Source organism: Meleagris gallopavo, chromosome 8, assembly GCF_000146605.3.
Source record: "Meleagris gallopavo isolate NT-WF06-2002-E0010 breed Aviagen turkey brand Nicholas breeding stock chromosome 8, Turkey_5.1, whole genome shotgun sequence".
NCBI lineage: Eukaryota > Metazoa > Chordata > Aves > Galliformes > Phasianidae > Meleagris > Meleagris gallopavo.
In genome coordinates this window covers 3360461-3378033 of record NC_015018.2, presented here as the reverse complement: position 1 = coordinate 3378033, position 17573 = coordinate 3360461, and the positions used below count along the sequence as shown (strand labels likewise).

The window sequence follows — 17573 nt, the reverse complement described above, 5'->3', positions numbered from 1 at the left end:
TTTTTTTTGATAAACAACTTTGGATATATAAAAAGTACTCAGTGGTACTGTGTACAGATAGGTATATATGCATACATACACATACAGGGGAGAAGGAAGATCAACACAAAATATTTCTACCGAGGCAAAAAAGGAAGCTAGAACAGAAGGAAAGACCATGTAGGGTTCACTGCTTTGTCTCCCTTTTGGGATGTGAATCATGCAAGTAACAGGCAATGTTTTTTACTATCGTAATGAAATGATGCTGTCTGTGTAAGCACACTCATGCACTTGCATGGGAACTCCAGATCACAACTAAGATCCTTCTGGCTGCTTTAGTCCATTTATCTCTGGTTAAAAAGGAAAGAAACAACTGGGAAAGTGTCTGCGGCAGAGGATTAGCCAATGCACTCCCAAAATAGTGCCCTCTTTCTGGCATTCCTTGGCAAAAAGAAAAATGCATTGAAGTGGAACACTACAATCTGAACTGTTGGGAAGCATCAGTGGAATTTTAGCAAAAAGCCCTTTAACTTCTTTCCAAAGTGCCTGTATCTGGAGACCCTTCTTGCTCCAGAAGAGTAGCGAATTGCAGTACCAGTTCCTTGGTGATGAGAAGTTTAACTTCCAGGTGTGAATTTGTGTCATAACTCTGAAGGGTATCACATCAGATTCACCCCATACATATCCCTTGACTGCTCTGCAAAATCTACTTCTTGCTGCAGTACAAACCACGACCAAGTTCCAAGGCAACTAAGAGATACACAAAGCGAGAGCACAGCTCAGCTGCACCTCCATCCAATACTGAAATGAGCCAGCATATGCAGGAAGTCAGGGACACTGAAAGCTCTTTTATGCTTCCTGGCAAAGTGACACTGCTTTGTTGCCTGCACACTCCAAGAGAACAGAACTGATTCTCCCTTGAAAAGCTTCAGAAAAGAAATACTAAAATGCTTTCATACAGCAGTCCTTATAACACAGCACGCTCACCAAATTTAAAGCAGTGAAGGAGGCTGGGGACTGCAGGATGGCAAGGATCACCTTCCTGATGCCAGACCTAAAATTGGCCGTTTTGGGAAAATTAGAAAGTCACTACCAGGTTGTTCATCTCCACTCCCTCAGCAGTAGAAAGATGGTGTTTCACATTATTGTCACTACCCACTGGACTGTAAGCGGCACAAAGCCATTTGAAGAACGACACTTTTGAAATTCAGAGAATCTGAAGTGATTTACAGGGCTTTCTAAAAAATGATCTAAACACAGATGATAACACATCTGACAAAAATAGCGGAATCCCTTCTATATCAAAGGCAGGTTTTAGAGTTCAATTGAATCAGAGAATAAGGGAGGCTGTCAGAGAACATGGGAGCTCACAAGGGCTGCTCTGTGCCTCAGCCAGTTGGAGGCTGAATATTATCAAGGACAGAGACTGTAGAACTCCTCTGGGCTCCTGCTCCACTCTTTGATCACCGTCAATGGGGAAAAGAGTGTGACCTAGAGCTTGTAACTGGTATTTGCCACGTGGCATCTTGCACCTGTTACCATTTGCTCTTTCACAGCACATCTCTGAAAGAAGTCTGCTTTCATCGTCTCCACAACATGCAGTGGACAAGAGACAGAGACAAGATTTCACAGAATGGCCTGGGTTGGAAGGGACCTCAAGGATCATGCATCTCCAACCCCCCTGCCACAGGGGGGGCAGGGCCACCAACCTCCCCATTTAAGACCAGCCCAGGCTGCCCAGGGCCCCATCCAACCTGGCCCTGAACACCTCCAGGGACGGGGTATCCACAGCCTCTCTGGGCACTCTGTTCCAGCACCTCACCATTCTCTCTGTAAATAACTTAATTTCCCACACATTGCTGCTTCAGCCTGATTATCAGAGACACATACAACTTGGATCTCTGTTGAACAGACAGTTGATGTAACAGCCTCTGATGCTCAGACACTGCTCCTTCAGATTTGGCGAATCTACTCAAATCATAATTACATATACTGTTTTTATTGACCCATGTTTCCAATTAGCTTTGATGTTACACGTGCAAGTTTTATGACCACTCCTTTGTTCATGCTAGCTTCTTGTAATATAAGCTGCCCTAAGTCTCAGGCCAGCACAGTTCTCTATAATGCAGCAAGATAATCCCCACACCCATCCTGAGCCACAGTCTTTCCCACCTATAGTAAACTGGCTTGCAAAGAAGTGCTAGTGGTGCTCTGGGCTGCGCTCCCAGGTTCTAACCTGGAAGGCAGTAGCTCAGACAAGAGAATAAAAATAACTCCTGCAATTTCGCTATTCACTCGTGCAGGTGCACAAGAGAGGCGGCAATCTACCTTTTGTAGCAAGGCTGCATGCTCTGGAGAGCCTGGTAGACTACACACCACTGAACTAAAACCAGTGAAATATTAAGTACTGTATAATTACTACACAGAGGAGAAATGTTTTATCTCCTCCCACAGATAGGATCTACTGAAAAAAATAAGAACTCTGATTCATCTTTGGTAATGATGTATACACCGAAGAAGAGCAAAGCTTTGTATTTTTTTCCCTCTGGAGTTTCAGCCTACACGAACCTGGTATGGCCATGCTCTCAGCTACCCAGACACACATTTAATGCACATACCTGCAAACAGCGCCAGTGAAGCATAACAAAACAGGAGTATTGCTCATCTCTTTATTACAATAGAGTCTGAAATTCCAACAGATTCCTACTGGCACAGGAATTAGTTTTAACTTGCAACTTCATAATGAAAGAAAATGTCACCGGGAGCATTAAGTCCAGTCATGTTTCCTTTACATTCACGAGAGAGGTCCAAACAGAGCTGTGAGGACTGTACAGTAACTACCTGCCATGTCATTCATCTGCAGTTTTGGTATGTCATCTGGGCTCCCATGGAAGCTTTGTGACATAAACCATGAGTCTGAAACATTGCACAGATAACACGCCGTAAGTTTCAGTGTAAGTGTGGCAAAATACCAGAAGGCAAACTATCTCAGAAGGGGAAAGTCATCAGGAATCAACTTACTCCGCAGATGTGGACATGGTATGTTACAACTCAGCACAGCAAAAGCATTATGCAGACTTCTAATTTCATAGCAACTCAAAAAAAGTAATTGTTATCCTCACCAAACATTACAGAAAATCACAGCAAAATTAGCTCACAAGGATCGAGTCGAGAACTTTTTGGTGGATGCATTTGTCTCAACCTTCAGGTTGAACCAGTCCTCAGAGATCTAAAATTGACTCTGCATTGGAAGATTCTTTTGGCAAGCTAATCAATTTCATCTTTTGATTCTAAGAGCCAAGAGTTATGGCATCAACCTGCACAATAGCTGAAGGAAGCAGAAAAACATCCAACATGTTTTGCACTCATTTTTTTCTTCTTGACTTTTATATACGTTCCCATTAAACAACAAAGTATTTAAGCTAAATTGAATTCTAGATAACACCTTTTTTTTTTAAAACTTTTTTTTTCTTTTTTAATTCTTAATTGGTCTTTAATGAAAATTATCAGCATTATAGCTTTTTCAAAAGCAGTAGCCTGTCACTGGTGCCGAACTACACTGGGCATCCTCAACACACAACACGGGAGGATCCTAGAAGTAGAGAAGCAAAAATACTTCTCACTATGCTGTACACCTCATTTTTGAGCGTGCAACACTTTCCCAGGTTAATGCAGACAATTCACTTGTAGCAGATACTTTGGGGTATCTTCCCAGCAAGAAGAGAACGGCAATGAAGCAGCTTTACAAGTGACTTCTGTCAAGCACACACTATTACATGCATAAAGGCTCTCTACAGATGAAAGAAGTAGGTTTCATTAACCAGGCATGCAACATAAATTAAGCAAACATTTATTGAGGTGACTGACTATAACAAAGTTGCTCCAAATGGGAGTCCTTCACTATTCTGTATAACTTAAACTTATGTCTATACTGAAACTTAGAATCAGATTGCTGTTTTCCCACCAAAAAAAAAGTTTCTACTCAAGTTAGCCTTAAGTAACAGCAGAGATTTTGAATGAGAGATTGCTAAATCTATTTCCTATGTACTTTCTCACTAGAACACCAACATTATGCATGAGATGAGTAGATTATAAGGCTAGCATACTTAAATTATCACACCACTTGATCCCCAGTAACAATGTTCTTAGCCTATGGCAAATCATACCTTGGTTTTCAAAACAGCACTGCCGAAATAATTTTCATTTTTCAAGAAAATGCAGATGGATGCTTCAAATAGATCACTCATGCAAAAAAGCATTGCGATAGAGAAATTCACGAATCTGAGCCTAAACAACATGTATTTAATACCTCAAACATTTTGTCTCTAAAATGACACGCTTGTACAGACCACAGGCATAGAACATTACTGTTTCATTTTAGTAATATATATTTCTTTTTCCAAGTGGCTTTATTAAAAAAACCCACAAAACTCACTCTCTTTCTCTCTATATATAAGCAGCACCATATAGGAAGACAGTACGTCTCTCATGAGAAACTTAGCAGTGACTATGAATATATCTTAGCTATGAATCCATTACTGCAAGTGCGGAGAAATGAACGCAACTATCTGTCACAGACAGAAAACACATGCCAAAAAAGAGAAGGTGTGTGAACAACACTAGAAAAGATGGGATGATTGATGCTTCAATGTTATAGCTCATAGTAGCGTGGCACTGAAGAGAAAGATAAATTTGGGTGAGCTTACGGGACAAGCAAGGTGAATAGAATAATCTACACTGGAAGTAAGTTTTCAAGTTCAGAATTTATGATGTCCAACAGCAACCACTTACTTGTTCCTTATTTCAAAATCATTATATATGTATCATAAGCAAATACATATTTATTTATTTATAGACTCACAGATGTATATGTTTTTTATATTAAAATATATATGCAGAAAGGGAAAAAAGTAAAGGCACATACTTTGTCATTAGGATTGTACTGGATGACATACTCTATCTGGCCATTTGGACCATCATCGATGTCAGTAGCACCATTGTTTCCAGAAAATCCTGTAAAGATGGTTGTTCCAACTGGAGTCAACTGCAAGAGCAAGGGAAGAAAAATGCACATTAAAACTCTGCGGCATAGAAGAAACGATTAAGGATGCACAGATGAAAGGCACTCATTTTTTTCCCCATTGTTCTAATATGTACGTCACAGCCACTGTTCTCTTCTCCCCTTTATTCAGCCTGGAAAGCCATGAATGAGCAAGCATTTAGACACAATATACTCAGACCCTGCTTTAAATGATGCCAAGGGTCACAAGGAGTGAAAGAAATTTCCATTTTTATTACATACGGCCTATGCATCAGGGCAGCTCCGTGTGTTTTAGAAAAGGTGAAGATGAACATTAAAAAAAAGTATTCATTAAATAAACATAAATAGATAAAAGTAACTAAAAGCTACCTTTCCAGACCTGGGAAGGAAAATTAAAATGATCCGTAAGGCAAACAGAACTTACTCAACACTCATGAGAGCACTGACAACACCAAATAACACCTGCACACACAAAAGCACACAGCTTTATGGCTTTAAACATAGACAAGAATGATATTCTCCAATACTTTGTTGGCAGAAACAGAATACTCACAAAATTACATGTTGAAACTTTGAATTTCTAACTATCCTAGGGTGGGCAAGCTGCATGAAATTGAGACCTACTGACATCAAAGATGAGAGAAAAATTTTTTCTTCTTCAAGGAGGTGGTGAAGTCATTATCCTTGGAGGTGTTCAAGAAATCATACTAGATGTGTAGATGTCGTACTACAGGACATGGGCTAATGGGAAATACTGGTGATATGTGGATGGTTGGAATGATTGATCTTGGATGCCTTTTACAACCTTGGTGATTCTCTGATTCTGTACTCTAAAGACAAAAACCCAACCCTTTCTGAAGCTGACATTTCTGACCTTTAATATTCAGAAAGCTTTGTGAGTAATCCACCTGAGAACCAAACGAACAAATAGCCCTGAATCTGACAAAGACATCATTCACAGCCGTACGCCCTGCTGCTGTCCTCTCACCATGCCAGAATGCCTGGCCCCTGCCTACATACTCAGGTCCAGTCCAGTTTACTTCCTTGCCACGAGTTGCTGCATATCTTAAAGACTACGGGGTGTGAAAAATTTCAAGTGCTGTATGAAGAGAAGGTGGCAAAGGATAATGGCTCATTCGGACATTTGTTGCAAACGTGGACTGCTATTTAATTTTCACACTTAATGGTTCATAACATGAAGCAAGCATAGGAGGAAATAGGTAGCTGTCAGACATTCATAGCTCCCAGTCTGTTGTCAATTTATAAACCTGCTAATTACTTAAAGCCATTTAATAGCTGATAGAGTCCTCTGAGAAATATTTTCACAGCTCCGAATACTGAAGCTTTCAAGTAAAAAACATCAATTCCAAAGCTTTAAGTTAAAACTGGCACAGGGCTTAACTTCTGCACCATCCACACTTAGGGCACGGTAACCACGGGTAGCTCTCTGGCCTACTCCTGGCACAGGCAATGGAAGCATCCCACACACAGGCTGTAAGCTGGCTCCATGGGGCTACTAACTGCTCCTAAGGCAGCGAGCTGACCCTCAGTGCTGTGCAACTCTTTGCCTTGCACTTTGCCTGGGTGCAGTGGCCTGCAGGGAACGGGGAGGCATTTACCACAGACACACGCACTGACTGATGGTGGGAAACCAGACCCCTCTGCTGTGTTTATGGGACTCTGACAGAGTGCAGATAACTGACTGTGGATGCCCCATCCCTGGAGGCATTCAAGGCCAGGCTGGATGTGGCTCTGGGCAGCCTGGTCTGCTGGTTGGCGACCCTTCACATAGCAGGGGGGCTAAAACCAGATGATCACCACGGTCCTTTTCAACCCAGGCCATTCTACGATTGTATGATTCTATGATTAAATGATAACGAAAGAGACAGCTGTAAAAATGAAAGAGCAGTATACATCAGAAATACAACTGCATGCTCTCATAGCATGTCAAAAGATGCTGCATCCAAAGTAGTTGGCTACAGACATGCAGGCCTTCATGAACCTGACAAGCAGAGGTCCAGTTTCCCTATGTTTTCTTGTGTGCACTGAAGAAAATCCCATATCACTCACTATTCTTGAAAACTGGAAAAAACTAACACACCTACTCAGTTTTCCATGATGCCTGAGATTTCATGGCAAAGAGCAGCTCAACCTCTGGAAAAATTTAGAAATCTGACCTACTTGCCCCAAATTCCATATGTCATCATTTCAGAGGCACACTGCACGTGAAACTACACTATGTCTATACCCCAAGGTCTCTCATACTGTGACAATTTACTCTAGCAGCATCACAACACACCTCAGCCACTCCAAAAGCAGTGAGCCACCTGGGGCCTTCCCAGGACACAGCAAAATAAAATAAATTATTATGAGGTTACAAACAGCTTTAGGAAAGCACACTCAACAATGAATATAAACCTTGCCAGGAAAGCTAGGGAGAAATCTTCTCTCGATACACTTCAGTGTAACATGTCAACTTCTGAACTTGTCTTGGAGAATTAAGCAAACCACAAACTTGCTCTATGTTTCATTTTGGGCTGTGGAGGGCACAGTTGAGAACTCAGTTAATTATATACACCGTGACCATATATATGGCTGCTCTTTATCAACAGAAATAAGTCCCACTATTCTTGTTTTAAAAAGGATTACTTGCATTTGCAGCACTTTACAAGCTGCATCCTTAAGAATAAAGACACACCATGGGAATGAAAGGCATATTTTTCTTCTGAATATTATAGAGGTGTCTATAAGACACACAAAAAAGCTGAAAACACTGAAACAAGCATAGGCATTTTAACCCAGTGTGTCTCCTTTACTTAAGTGAGAATTTCCCTCCTAGAGACCTTCGCACTGACACCTCTACTAGTGCAAACAAAACCTGCACAAACTTCAACGATCCAACATTCAATGGTCCAATTCAGCCTGCATCTCCCAAAACCAACTATACTGAATTACAACAATTAAATCACAAGAAATTAAGTGACAGTCTGCAAATTTCTCAAGTTCTTCAAGGACCACCACATCTATAATTCTGCGCATCTGAATCAGACCCACATCAAAACTGAATTAATCAATTGATCTAATCAAGCAGTAAATTCTACACGCCTGATCCTGCCCAAGCAGGCGTGCAAGAGGAAGCAACCAAGCCTACATATTCAGCATGAAAAGAAGTTTGTTCCTATTCTAAAGTTGCTAATTTGAGATTATATTTCTACGAGAAACAGACAAAAGCAAATTTCAGTCACCAGTCAAGGCTTGCACTTGAACACCATGCTTCCTTTGGCAACAGAATTTCTTCACAGGTTGAAAATGACAGATTGGGTGGAAAAATCTTCTGACATCAAGTATTCTGGGACACTGGGGAGGAGGATCTTTGGTTCCTTTGGTTTGCTTCTCCTTTCCAGCAGATTCCAAAAATAGCTCCAGAAACTGCCACTTGAGCCTACAGAGCTGCACTTGTCCCACTTCCCATTAGACGTAACTACCTCGAGGAACACTTTGGTCATGATTTTTTTCTCTGTATTAAATGTAAGTATCTCTTACAGAAAGGAACGCAGTAAGCTCATGTTTGAGCACTGCGAGTTTCTGAGCTTATTCAAGATGGAATCATAAAGAAAAACAGACATTAGCATTAGCATCGGTGTAAGGATCATCTCAGTGAGAATTCAGTGTGTTGAAAAGGAACTGTGATGACAAGAAACAAGTAAGATTTCAAAAGAATGTAATTAAAACACAAAGAGGAAAAGTATACGATAAATCTTACTCTTCCACAGCCAGCAACATTAATGCTTATAAATTTCCTCCCATGTGATTTATGTCTCTTAGAAATCTAGATGCGGATGGGAACGTTGAACATTTCCATAAAACATCCTGAAAATAAGTTTTCTTATTATTGCCTATTTACAAAGCTGTAAATGAGTAATTTTTCACCATGATCCTAAAGAGCAGAGCACAGAATTACAGTTGATCATTCTGAGCTAATATTCTTTTGATGATGTCTACCTGCCGAGATTAATTATTTCAACACCATATGGAAAAAGGTGTGAATAATCACACCAGAAGCAAAGAAAATTCAGGATAAGTTCAAATTCTCAACAACACAAAGCCAGACTTCTAAGACAGCTGAAGTTACACTTATTTTGCAAGGACTTACCATCTCTGCCAACTTAAAGGAAAAGAATTAAGCCTAAAATAATGGTTTACAAGTGAAAAATTACCATAATCGTGTAATGTGTGCATACGTGTATTAAAACAACACCGACTTCAAACAGCGCTCTGCTAACTTCACTAACTTTTCCAATTAAAACATGATACCACTACTGAGATTAGCAAAACATCAGAAACACTCAAGTAAGGCCCATGTGAAGAACGTGTATCTTCTAAGAACACAGGCAATGCAGTTGTATTTAGATGAAATGAATTTGCACAGATCCATTAGTTGAACACAAAACAGCCAACACCAACTCTGTCTCAGAATTACGAGATTTTAGTTTCTAGTCTCCATATCAGGCTACATGTTTTTAAAACCCCTGGGGCAATACCTTTGTCTATACAGTGTTAGTTGAGTTGCACAATTCTTCCCCATTTCAAAAAAACTGCATGCTTTTCAGCCTGTCAGAATGTTATTTGGGTATACTGCAATAACAAATATCTTTAGGTCACTAATACATGGTCGAATGTAGCCCTGGGCTAATGTCATCTTGTCAGGAATTTTTTCTACATAATGATGTGACATTTTCATATGAATAAATATATATAAGAAAATACAAAGGAAGTAACCTTTTAGAGTATTTCTAATGGTCGGAAAATATTTAGCATGAATCTTAAATAACTAGTTTCTGCTTTTACAAGGGGATTCCTGAGGCTGTGGATAGCAGTTGGATTTGGGATTGGCTGAGATGCTCACATTTTTTCTGTCTTGATAAAGTTGATGAAAGGGCTAAGCTTAGCTCCTAGATGATAACAGCTCTGTTTGTGCTTTGCTAAGCTGTCTGAATTACTTCCAGTTCAGTTTCATAACCCAAAAGATTACAAAGAGTCAATACTTTAATTACAACTTAATTTTCTCGTTAGCAAAATATCAATTAATTTCAAGCAGATTGATCTTTTGCGTCTGCATTAGATCCCTCCTAACATGACTATTAGGACCAGAGACAATGGAGATTTTAAATTTGTGTATATAAATATATATTAAAAAAAAAAAACAGACATGGATACATGCACACATGTACACGCACAAATCAGAATAGCTTCATCTACATGTCTACATGCACACAACTAAACTGCTTCCTTTGCTTGACTTTGAGATGCCAGAAACATACACTGCTTTCATTATACCACATTTTATGGCTACAAGAGGAAGGAGCTTGGCTGAGTAAACATGGTGCATGCTTCCCCGTGCTTACACTAGAGCATCTGTAAGGGCCACTGACAGAAATTCAATGGATCTGCAAAGTCCTCCCTCTGTCTGGGTACAGACATCCTTCTCTTCTAACCAACTGAGTATAAAAAACTGAGATAACTAGGCTATAAACCAAGACGGATATTGCCCTACCAAATCTAGCTCCATCCAAGCTCTCAGAAAAAGAGGAGCTTAATTTTCAACAATATCTGCATGAAAAGTCATGTGAAACTAGGATTTACGATGGAATTAAAATAACCCTCTCCTTCCTTTACAAATGTTTTTCAGTATGTTGTGGGCAGATCAGTGTTTGACAGAAGCAGAACTCCATTTCTCCAAAATACGATTTACCACCTGACATCCTGATACCGAAAAGCCACCCAATAAAGTAAAATCCAGTATTTACAGGAATTAACTGGCATTACAGTTAACAGTAATTATTAAAATAGCTCTGACTATCTTTGGAAATCTAAAACCCACCCCTTGCCCCCTCTCCAGTGTAGTTAAATCCACTAGTGGCAGTGCCAATTTCTAGCAGGATAACCTATCATTGAACACATAGTCATTCACTGAAACCTTCAAGGAAGCGTGACATGCTTTGTGAACTTCTTTCTTTCTGTTAATTAATGAGAACATTAACCCAGGGGGTAATCCTGAATGGCACAGTGGTGCCATGACAAAAGATAGAAGCCTAACAGTGACAAAATGAAACAAAGAAGCTAATTATATTGAGACTGCAGCTGGTGGAAAGAGTAAGATTGCATTTCACTCAATAGTAATGCAAATAAATGAGCGCAGATATTTGAAACTAAATATAAACTATTCTAAATGGTACATTTTTCTCTCTGCCTTTTGGACTTCTAATTATGGAAAATCCTTTCTTCCTTCATCACGGAATCACAGAATAGCAGGGGCTGGGATGGACTTCCAGGGATCATCTTGTCCAACACCTCTGCTAAAGCAGGCTGCCTACAGCAGGTCACACAGGTAGGCTTCCAGACCACTCTTTAATGTCCCCAGTTAAGAAAAAGTTGGGTTTTCCTTTGTTTTTTATCTTAATACTTTGAGCTTAATTAGTTCAGAACCGATCAAACAACTTCCCCACTCCTTTTCCTGGGGACTACTGGATTTTCTCAACACCCCCTGCCTGCATGCTTGGTCCCTTAAAGCAATGTAGTAATCGTGACCATAACAGAACATACAAGCCACACTGGAAAACCAAAACTCCCTAACACACTGAATAATCTCTATGATACGTAACTGGTTTAATTTCTTAACTACTATAAATGAAGATGGAAAAAAAACCTGTCTTTCCCTTTTCTCTTAGTTTCAGTTTGGACACTTCTACTTCAAAGAATCATGGAGCGGTTTGGGTTGGAAGGGACCTGTAAAATCACGTAGTTCCAATCCCCTGCTATAGGCAGCGATACCTTCCTCTAGCCCAAGTTGCTCACAGCCTCATCCAGCCTGGCTTTGAGTGCTTCCAGGGATGGGGCATCCACAGCTTCTCTGGGCAATCTGTTCTAGTGTCTCACCACCCTCACAGTAAAGAATTTCTTCCTAACATCTAGTCTAAATGTACCATCTTACAGCTTAAAACCACTTCCCATCATTCTGCCACTACCTGCCCTTATAAAAAGTCCCCCTCCAGCTTTCCTGTATGCCTTCACGTACTGGAAGATCACACATACGTTCCTGCTTCTCATTTAGTACAAACACACGTCCTTTGTGTTGTTTACAAACAGATTATTTAATCCTTAAGAGAATAAGAAATGAAATTTTAAAGAAAAATGAAATATTATTTGCTCAAGAAAAAAAACCACACAAAACCTTCAAATGTATGGACAAGTCCAATCCATAGATTTCAACCCTATTAGAATAAAAGAACAAAATACTTCAATTCACAGGTACCATTTAATAAATAGCAGTAGTTTGAACTTTACCAGCCTACAAGGTTCTTAATAAAAACTTCTGACATATACTTATTTTTCATAAATAAATTTGCTTTACTTTCAGTCATGCTGATGAAGTTGCAAAATGCAGTAGAACATTTTGTAAATGTAACATAAACCAACGCCTTACTCATCGAGACACAGCTTCACAAAATTCCATCTATGATATGCATTCTGGTGAAAGGCATGCTGATCTTTGTAACTGCTAGGAATCAGGAAGAGTAGCTCTCATGCTAAAAACTTAAGGATATGGGTTGTGCTGCGCTTCTCCAAATTGACACAAATGAAGGGATACGTTTATTGGGTTCTCAAGTGAGAAGTGAAAGAAGTTGGCTTCTCACAACAAGCAGACAATATATAAGAAATGTAAGAAAAAGGAAAGAAAGAGAGACGACAAGGAATCGATTCTGACCTCGTTTACTGCCACGTAATATCGCTGCTGCTGGAACTGAGGTGAGTTATCATTCCTGTCTCTCACCACAATCCGCACCTCATGGTTGATAATGGTGCCAACCTTTTTGTTAACACACTGGACTTGCACCACAATGGACTGGATGGACATTGGAGGCTGTAATCGAAAATACATGCTGTTAATATAGTCAAGTATGAATCGAATGAAGAGTTAAATGTTACACCAATGTCAGCACTGCTCAGCATCTAAAAATCCTCAGCAAGATTAGCTCTTCACAGCTTTCTCAGGAATGAAAAAAAAAAACCCCACACATTTTGAATAATTGTTAGGTTCTTCAATAATCTATTCCATTTCAATAATCATTTGATACCTAGAAAATGTCACACATTTTAACTTCTGATTGGTTAGTATTTGAACAGAACGGTCAAGTCAGAAATAAATTAAATATTCTACCAATTGCCTTTATCAAGTAATTTAAGAACAACTTAGTCACCTCTAAGTGAAGACCATCCAAAGCCCTCTTGTTTTTATTACAGTAAACGCCACAACACTCAAATAAAAAAACTTCCTTTTTGATTTAGTATCGGATGTGCAGTAGAAAGCAAGAATGCACTGAAAGGGACAAAACAAAAAAACCTCTGTATTTATTAACCTCAAAGCCTTCAAAAGAATAAACAACTCAAAAGCATAATTTAAAAATGCCTATGTACCCGACAGCACAATGAACACAAACAGGTTTTTGTATTGAGATTCCTAGACTTACAATTATACCATAATTATATATCTGCATAATTACGCTTCCACTCATTCTAAATGCAACAATTTTTCTGAGTGATTGATTTTTTCCAGTTTTACTACAATGGATTTTAGAACCATATGGTTTCTTTCCCCTTTAGACTGCGGTACTGATCCGTTTTTAAAGAGTCAGTAGACATGGGAAAAGAAGGGGGGTTTATGCTGCTGTTGAGATCTTAAATGAAAATCTACTCTTCCCTCATCTCCTTAGACTCTGCTTTCTCAGCAATTAGGTACAGCATGAGCATTTATCTGGGAGTTGATTCTCTTTGCTGTAAAAGTCTGCAGCCAATTACGAGGTGGTTCTACTTTCAACAAAAGTAGGAATGTGTCAAATATGGTCAGTAACTTAAAAATTAAGATTTGAACGTTATCATTTCTGTTTTTCAAGCTGGCATTCTTCGCAAGCTTCCAGAACATAATTTTTACCCCGTTTTAATATATTTAAAACACAACTGAGGTTATCTGCTGCTTTTAGTAACACCTACAAAAACCACAGCTCTTTGTAGCAGTATGTAAGTAAATTCACAAAGTTCTGGATTTGCAACCATCACTTGGTCTTTTTGATAAAGACGTGGAAAAAAACCAAAACAAAACACAATTTTTTGCCTCTGCTGAGGTATGACCAGTGTAGGGCTGTTTTGACACGTAATTTCTGCTTGGTCAGTGCCTAGCTATAAAATCAGATCTTTAAATGAACACATGTTGTTTTCATGATTTACAAGCAATGAATGTTAATACCTAAAAGCACAATATATATTTAATCACACTGGGGACAAATTATTCTAACGCACTGCAGCAGCTCGCTTCCTTTCCAGCTCCGATTCATGTCTATTCATTCTTCCTAAGCACTTGAAGCTTTGGTAAAAAAGTCTGGAATTGTCTTTCTATCTGATTCTGTTTGGAAAATATATTGTCATTCTTGGTGAAAATCAATCAACGGAATCTAATAAATTTCTTTCCAGAAAAGTAATAAAAAAAATGAGACCAGGTTATCTGGTTCAGCAGAGAGATGACAGGCAGGGTTACAGGAGAAAAATGGGAAGAGAATCCAGACGTACTGCATGCAATCACACATGCTCCATTTGTGACTGAGACTCCAATTTCTGCTCCGTAATCAAAACTTGAATTTTAAGGATTGAATTAACAAAAACCCAAATTCTATTGGAACTACTAGGATTCATGCAATTTTCACTTGAAAGATGAGAAACACAGCTTTTTTTTTTGTTAAACAAGCAAAGGAAAGACAAAAACTGCACACGCCATTGGGAGTTCCATACAGCTCTGCTTTCGATGGCTGGAAACAAACTTTAGATCGGAGCCATATTAATCAAGTCCATGGTATAAGGTTCACATATTCAATGACCACTGGGCTGAGTTTTCATGGGTTGCTTTCATTTTCTTTAACACGTAACTTGATTGAGATTGAGACCCCAGAATTTCTGTACAGTGGGGATCACACCCAAAATAGCAGTTTTCCTAAATCACATTTTTTCTTTTCATATTCTGACACACTGAGACAAGCATAAGTAATTTTACTCAGCATTGCAGTACTGCAGATCAAAACATATATAATCCTCTTTCTGCAGATACTAGGCTTTTCTCAGTTTTGGTTCATTGTAAAAATGAGGAAATAATCCCTTAAAAACAAATGGAAAAACAATATTAACTTTACATAAATTAAGCAAACATATACTTTCCATTCATTTCCTTGTGATCTGAGTCTACATCTTGCAAAGAACAACACTCTAAAGTGTCTTTATTCATTATGATGTACAGCATTTATGAGTTTAGCTAGACTGTTACTGTACTAGTGCTGCTGCAAAGGCAGCTGGGTTTTTGGCACTTGATGCAGTGGGATTTCCTTGCTCCGTCATGCCCATTCTGCCATGTTTTGCGCTGCATACCTTCGCTTCACATATTAAAAGTTTGTGAATGAAAGCTATTTTAAGCCCAGCTAAATCCAATTAGCTTCAAATAAAATAAAATAAAACGGAAAGGACAATACATTTGCATGTTGTTTTTGAGAACACCTCAGAATAAATGGAGAAGACAAACCAATTATCAAGCTAATATAAAACAAACTGATGCATTCCAAGGAGAACTTCACATGATCTTTGAATCACTTTTTCAGTGTTGATTACAATCATTTGTGAGTTAGTTTTTCTTGCAGCTTCTGCTAAATTGTAGTATACGCTGCAGCGTAACAATAAAACAGTATCTGCATTTTAAAAAAGCATTTCCTTCAAACAAAATTGGTACAGATGATAACACTCCTTCTCATTTCATATTTTTAGAAAGAAAAATAAATGTGGCCTGACAACATTCATCTAATGCTAATAGGAAAAAGCTACCACGCCAGTTTAATGCTGCCTTCAAAACAAATACACAAACAGCCCCCCCTTAAACTAGCAGATTCTTATTTGAGCACATCAAGCTTTAGATGTGAATTGTAGAGTACATAACTCCATTGCTTTTTCTCCCATCTCATAAGTGTACACAGCTAGAGCAAGCTTGTGCTAAAAGACACTAAGTGTAAAAGGGACATGGAGTGAGCAGCGCTTCACCTCCCAGACAAAGCAGCAAAGCAAAAATTCTCCTAATTCAATAAACAACCGAGTTTGGTTCCGTATCTATTTCTGCCAATACACGGTCATTTGTTCTTGTCCTTACTCTTGTCTTTGCCCACGTGTAATTTTCATGACCAAGTTTCACCATGCTCCTAAGCGAGTTCTAACAATCGATTCTGTTTGCAGTCATCTAGGGGACAACACATTATATTACAGCAATTCTTATGTTCACGATCATCCTGTAAGTATACACAGATTCTTACATGAATGAAAATGAAGTCTACGGGGAGAAAAGAAAACCAACCACAAGCTCCAAACTTACATCTCTGTCCAGAACTCGGCCAGTGCTGTTTAAATACAACCTCTGGCTGATGGGATCAAGGATCACCCAGTAATCAACGTTGTCCTTTAAGGAGAGATCAATGGTGGGGTCCGGCCCTGCTGCTGTCCCTTTGATCAGCATATTGTCAACCAGGATAGTGCCTGCAAAAACAAAAGGCACACAGGGAGGAATTTTATGTATGCATTAGCTTTTTTTTTTTTTTATGTATTTTGATAACAATAGCAACACTAAAAAAAATATCAGAAACCTCAGTTAGGAAGCTGTATTTTATGACTCAGATGATGTTTAAGCCTGAGCCTTATTATCTGTAACGAAAAACTGTCTGTGACGCTGAAGTTTTTTCATACAGTACTACAAGAAACTCAAATTGCTATAACTTATGTTGAAGAAGCGATCCACCAAGAATACCTATTTAAAATTATGAGTTTTTTCTTCATCGATTAATCATTACCCAATCTTAAGTCAAAGGAATGCACTTTTCCAGAGCAAGAGTGATACACCAAGGAGAAAAGGTACAATTACAGAAAGCTCTCTTAGAGCTTTACAAGAACACGGTATACTAATTAATACCAAACATCTTTTCAACATATGTAACGTGCTTTTTCTTTTCGCTTGTCCCATCATGCCAGTTAGATGTCTTGCCCAACAGCTTGTCTAGCCAGTTCATGACACACGATTTCCTCTGTGAAACATTCCAACTTCCTTCCTTTCTAAATGTTAAGCATTACTGACTACCACAAACGTTCCACTGCGGAGCCTTAGATGGGAAAGCACAGTATTTATATAAACAGTAAGCACTGGTCTTAATATTTTTCAGTTTTATTAAGGAGAACGCAACTGTAAGGGTTCCTGAATTATTTTGAAAGTCCTGTTTTAGAGATGACAGTAAGAACACCACCAAACATCAGCAACTTCAGAACAAGTGTGGTCTTTAAGTCAGAAGAAAAATACCATTTGCCATGTGAGAAAAAACAGTTTTAAGATGTAACCTCTCATGCAATTAGTTCTGTACAATTTTACCCCAAGCTAGTGGAACTGAAGCAGCATACAGCTTCCCGTAGATCATCACCTTTTTTTTTT

At 38.9% G+C, this 17573-nt stretch overlaps 1 protein-coding gene across 7 annotated transcripts in view; it reads right to left on the bottom strand.

Moving 5' to 3' along the window:
* PCDH15 (protocadherin related 15) overlaps positions 1 to 17573 on the bottom strand; it is a 566546-nt gene that overhangs the window by 219988 nt on the left and 328985 nt on the right. For all 7 annotated transcript variants that reach the window (XR_002117515.2, XR_004160438.1, XR_002117520.2 and 4 more), the window contains 3 exons: positions 16473 to 16633; positions 12786 to 12941; positions 4904 to 5023 (listed from right to left, as the gene is read on the bottom strand). Coding sequence is in view for 3 of the 7 variants with exons in the window: in XM_031554340.1 (XP_031410200.1) it covers positions 4904 to 5023; positions 12786 to 12941; positions 16473 to 16633 (437 nt within the window). In the remaining 4 variants the exon portion in view is untranslated. The remainder of the gene's footprint in view (positions 1 to 4903; positions 5024 to 12785; positions 12942 to 16472; positions 16634 to 17573) is intronic.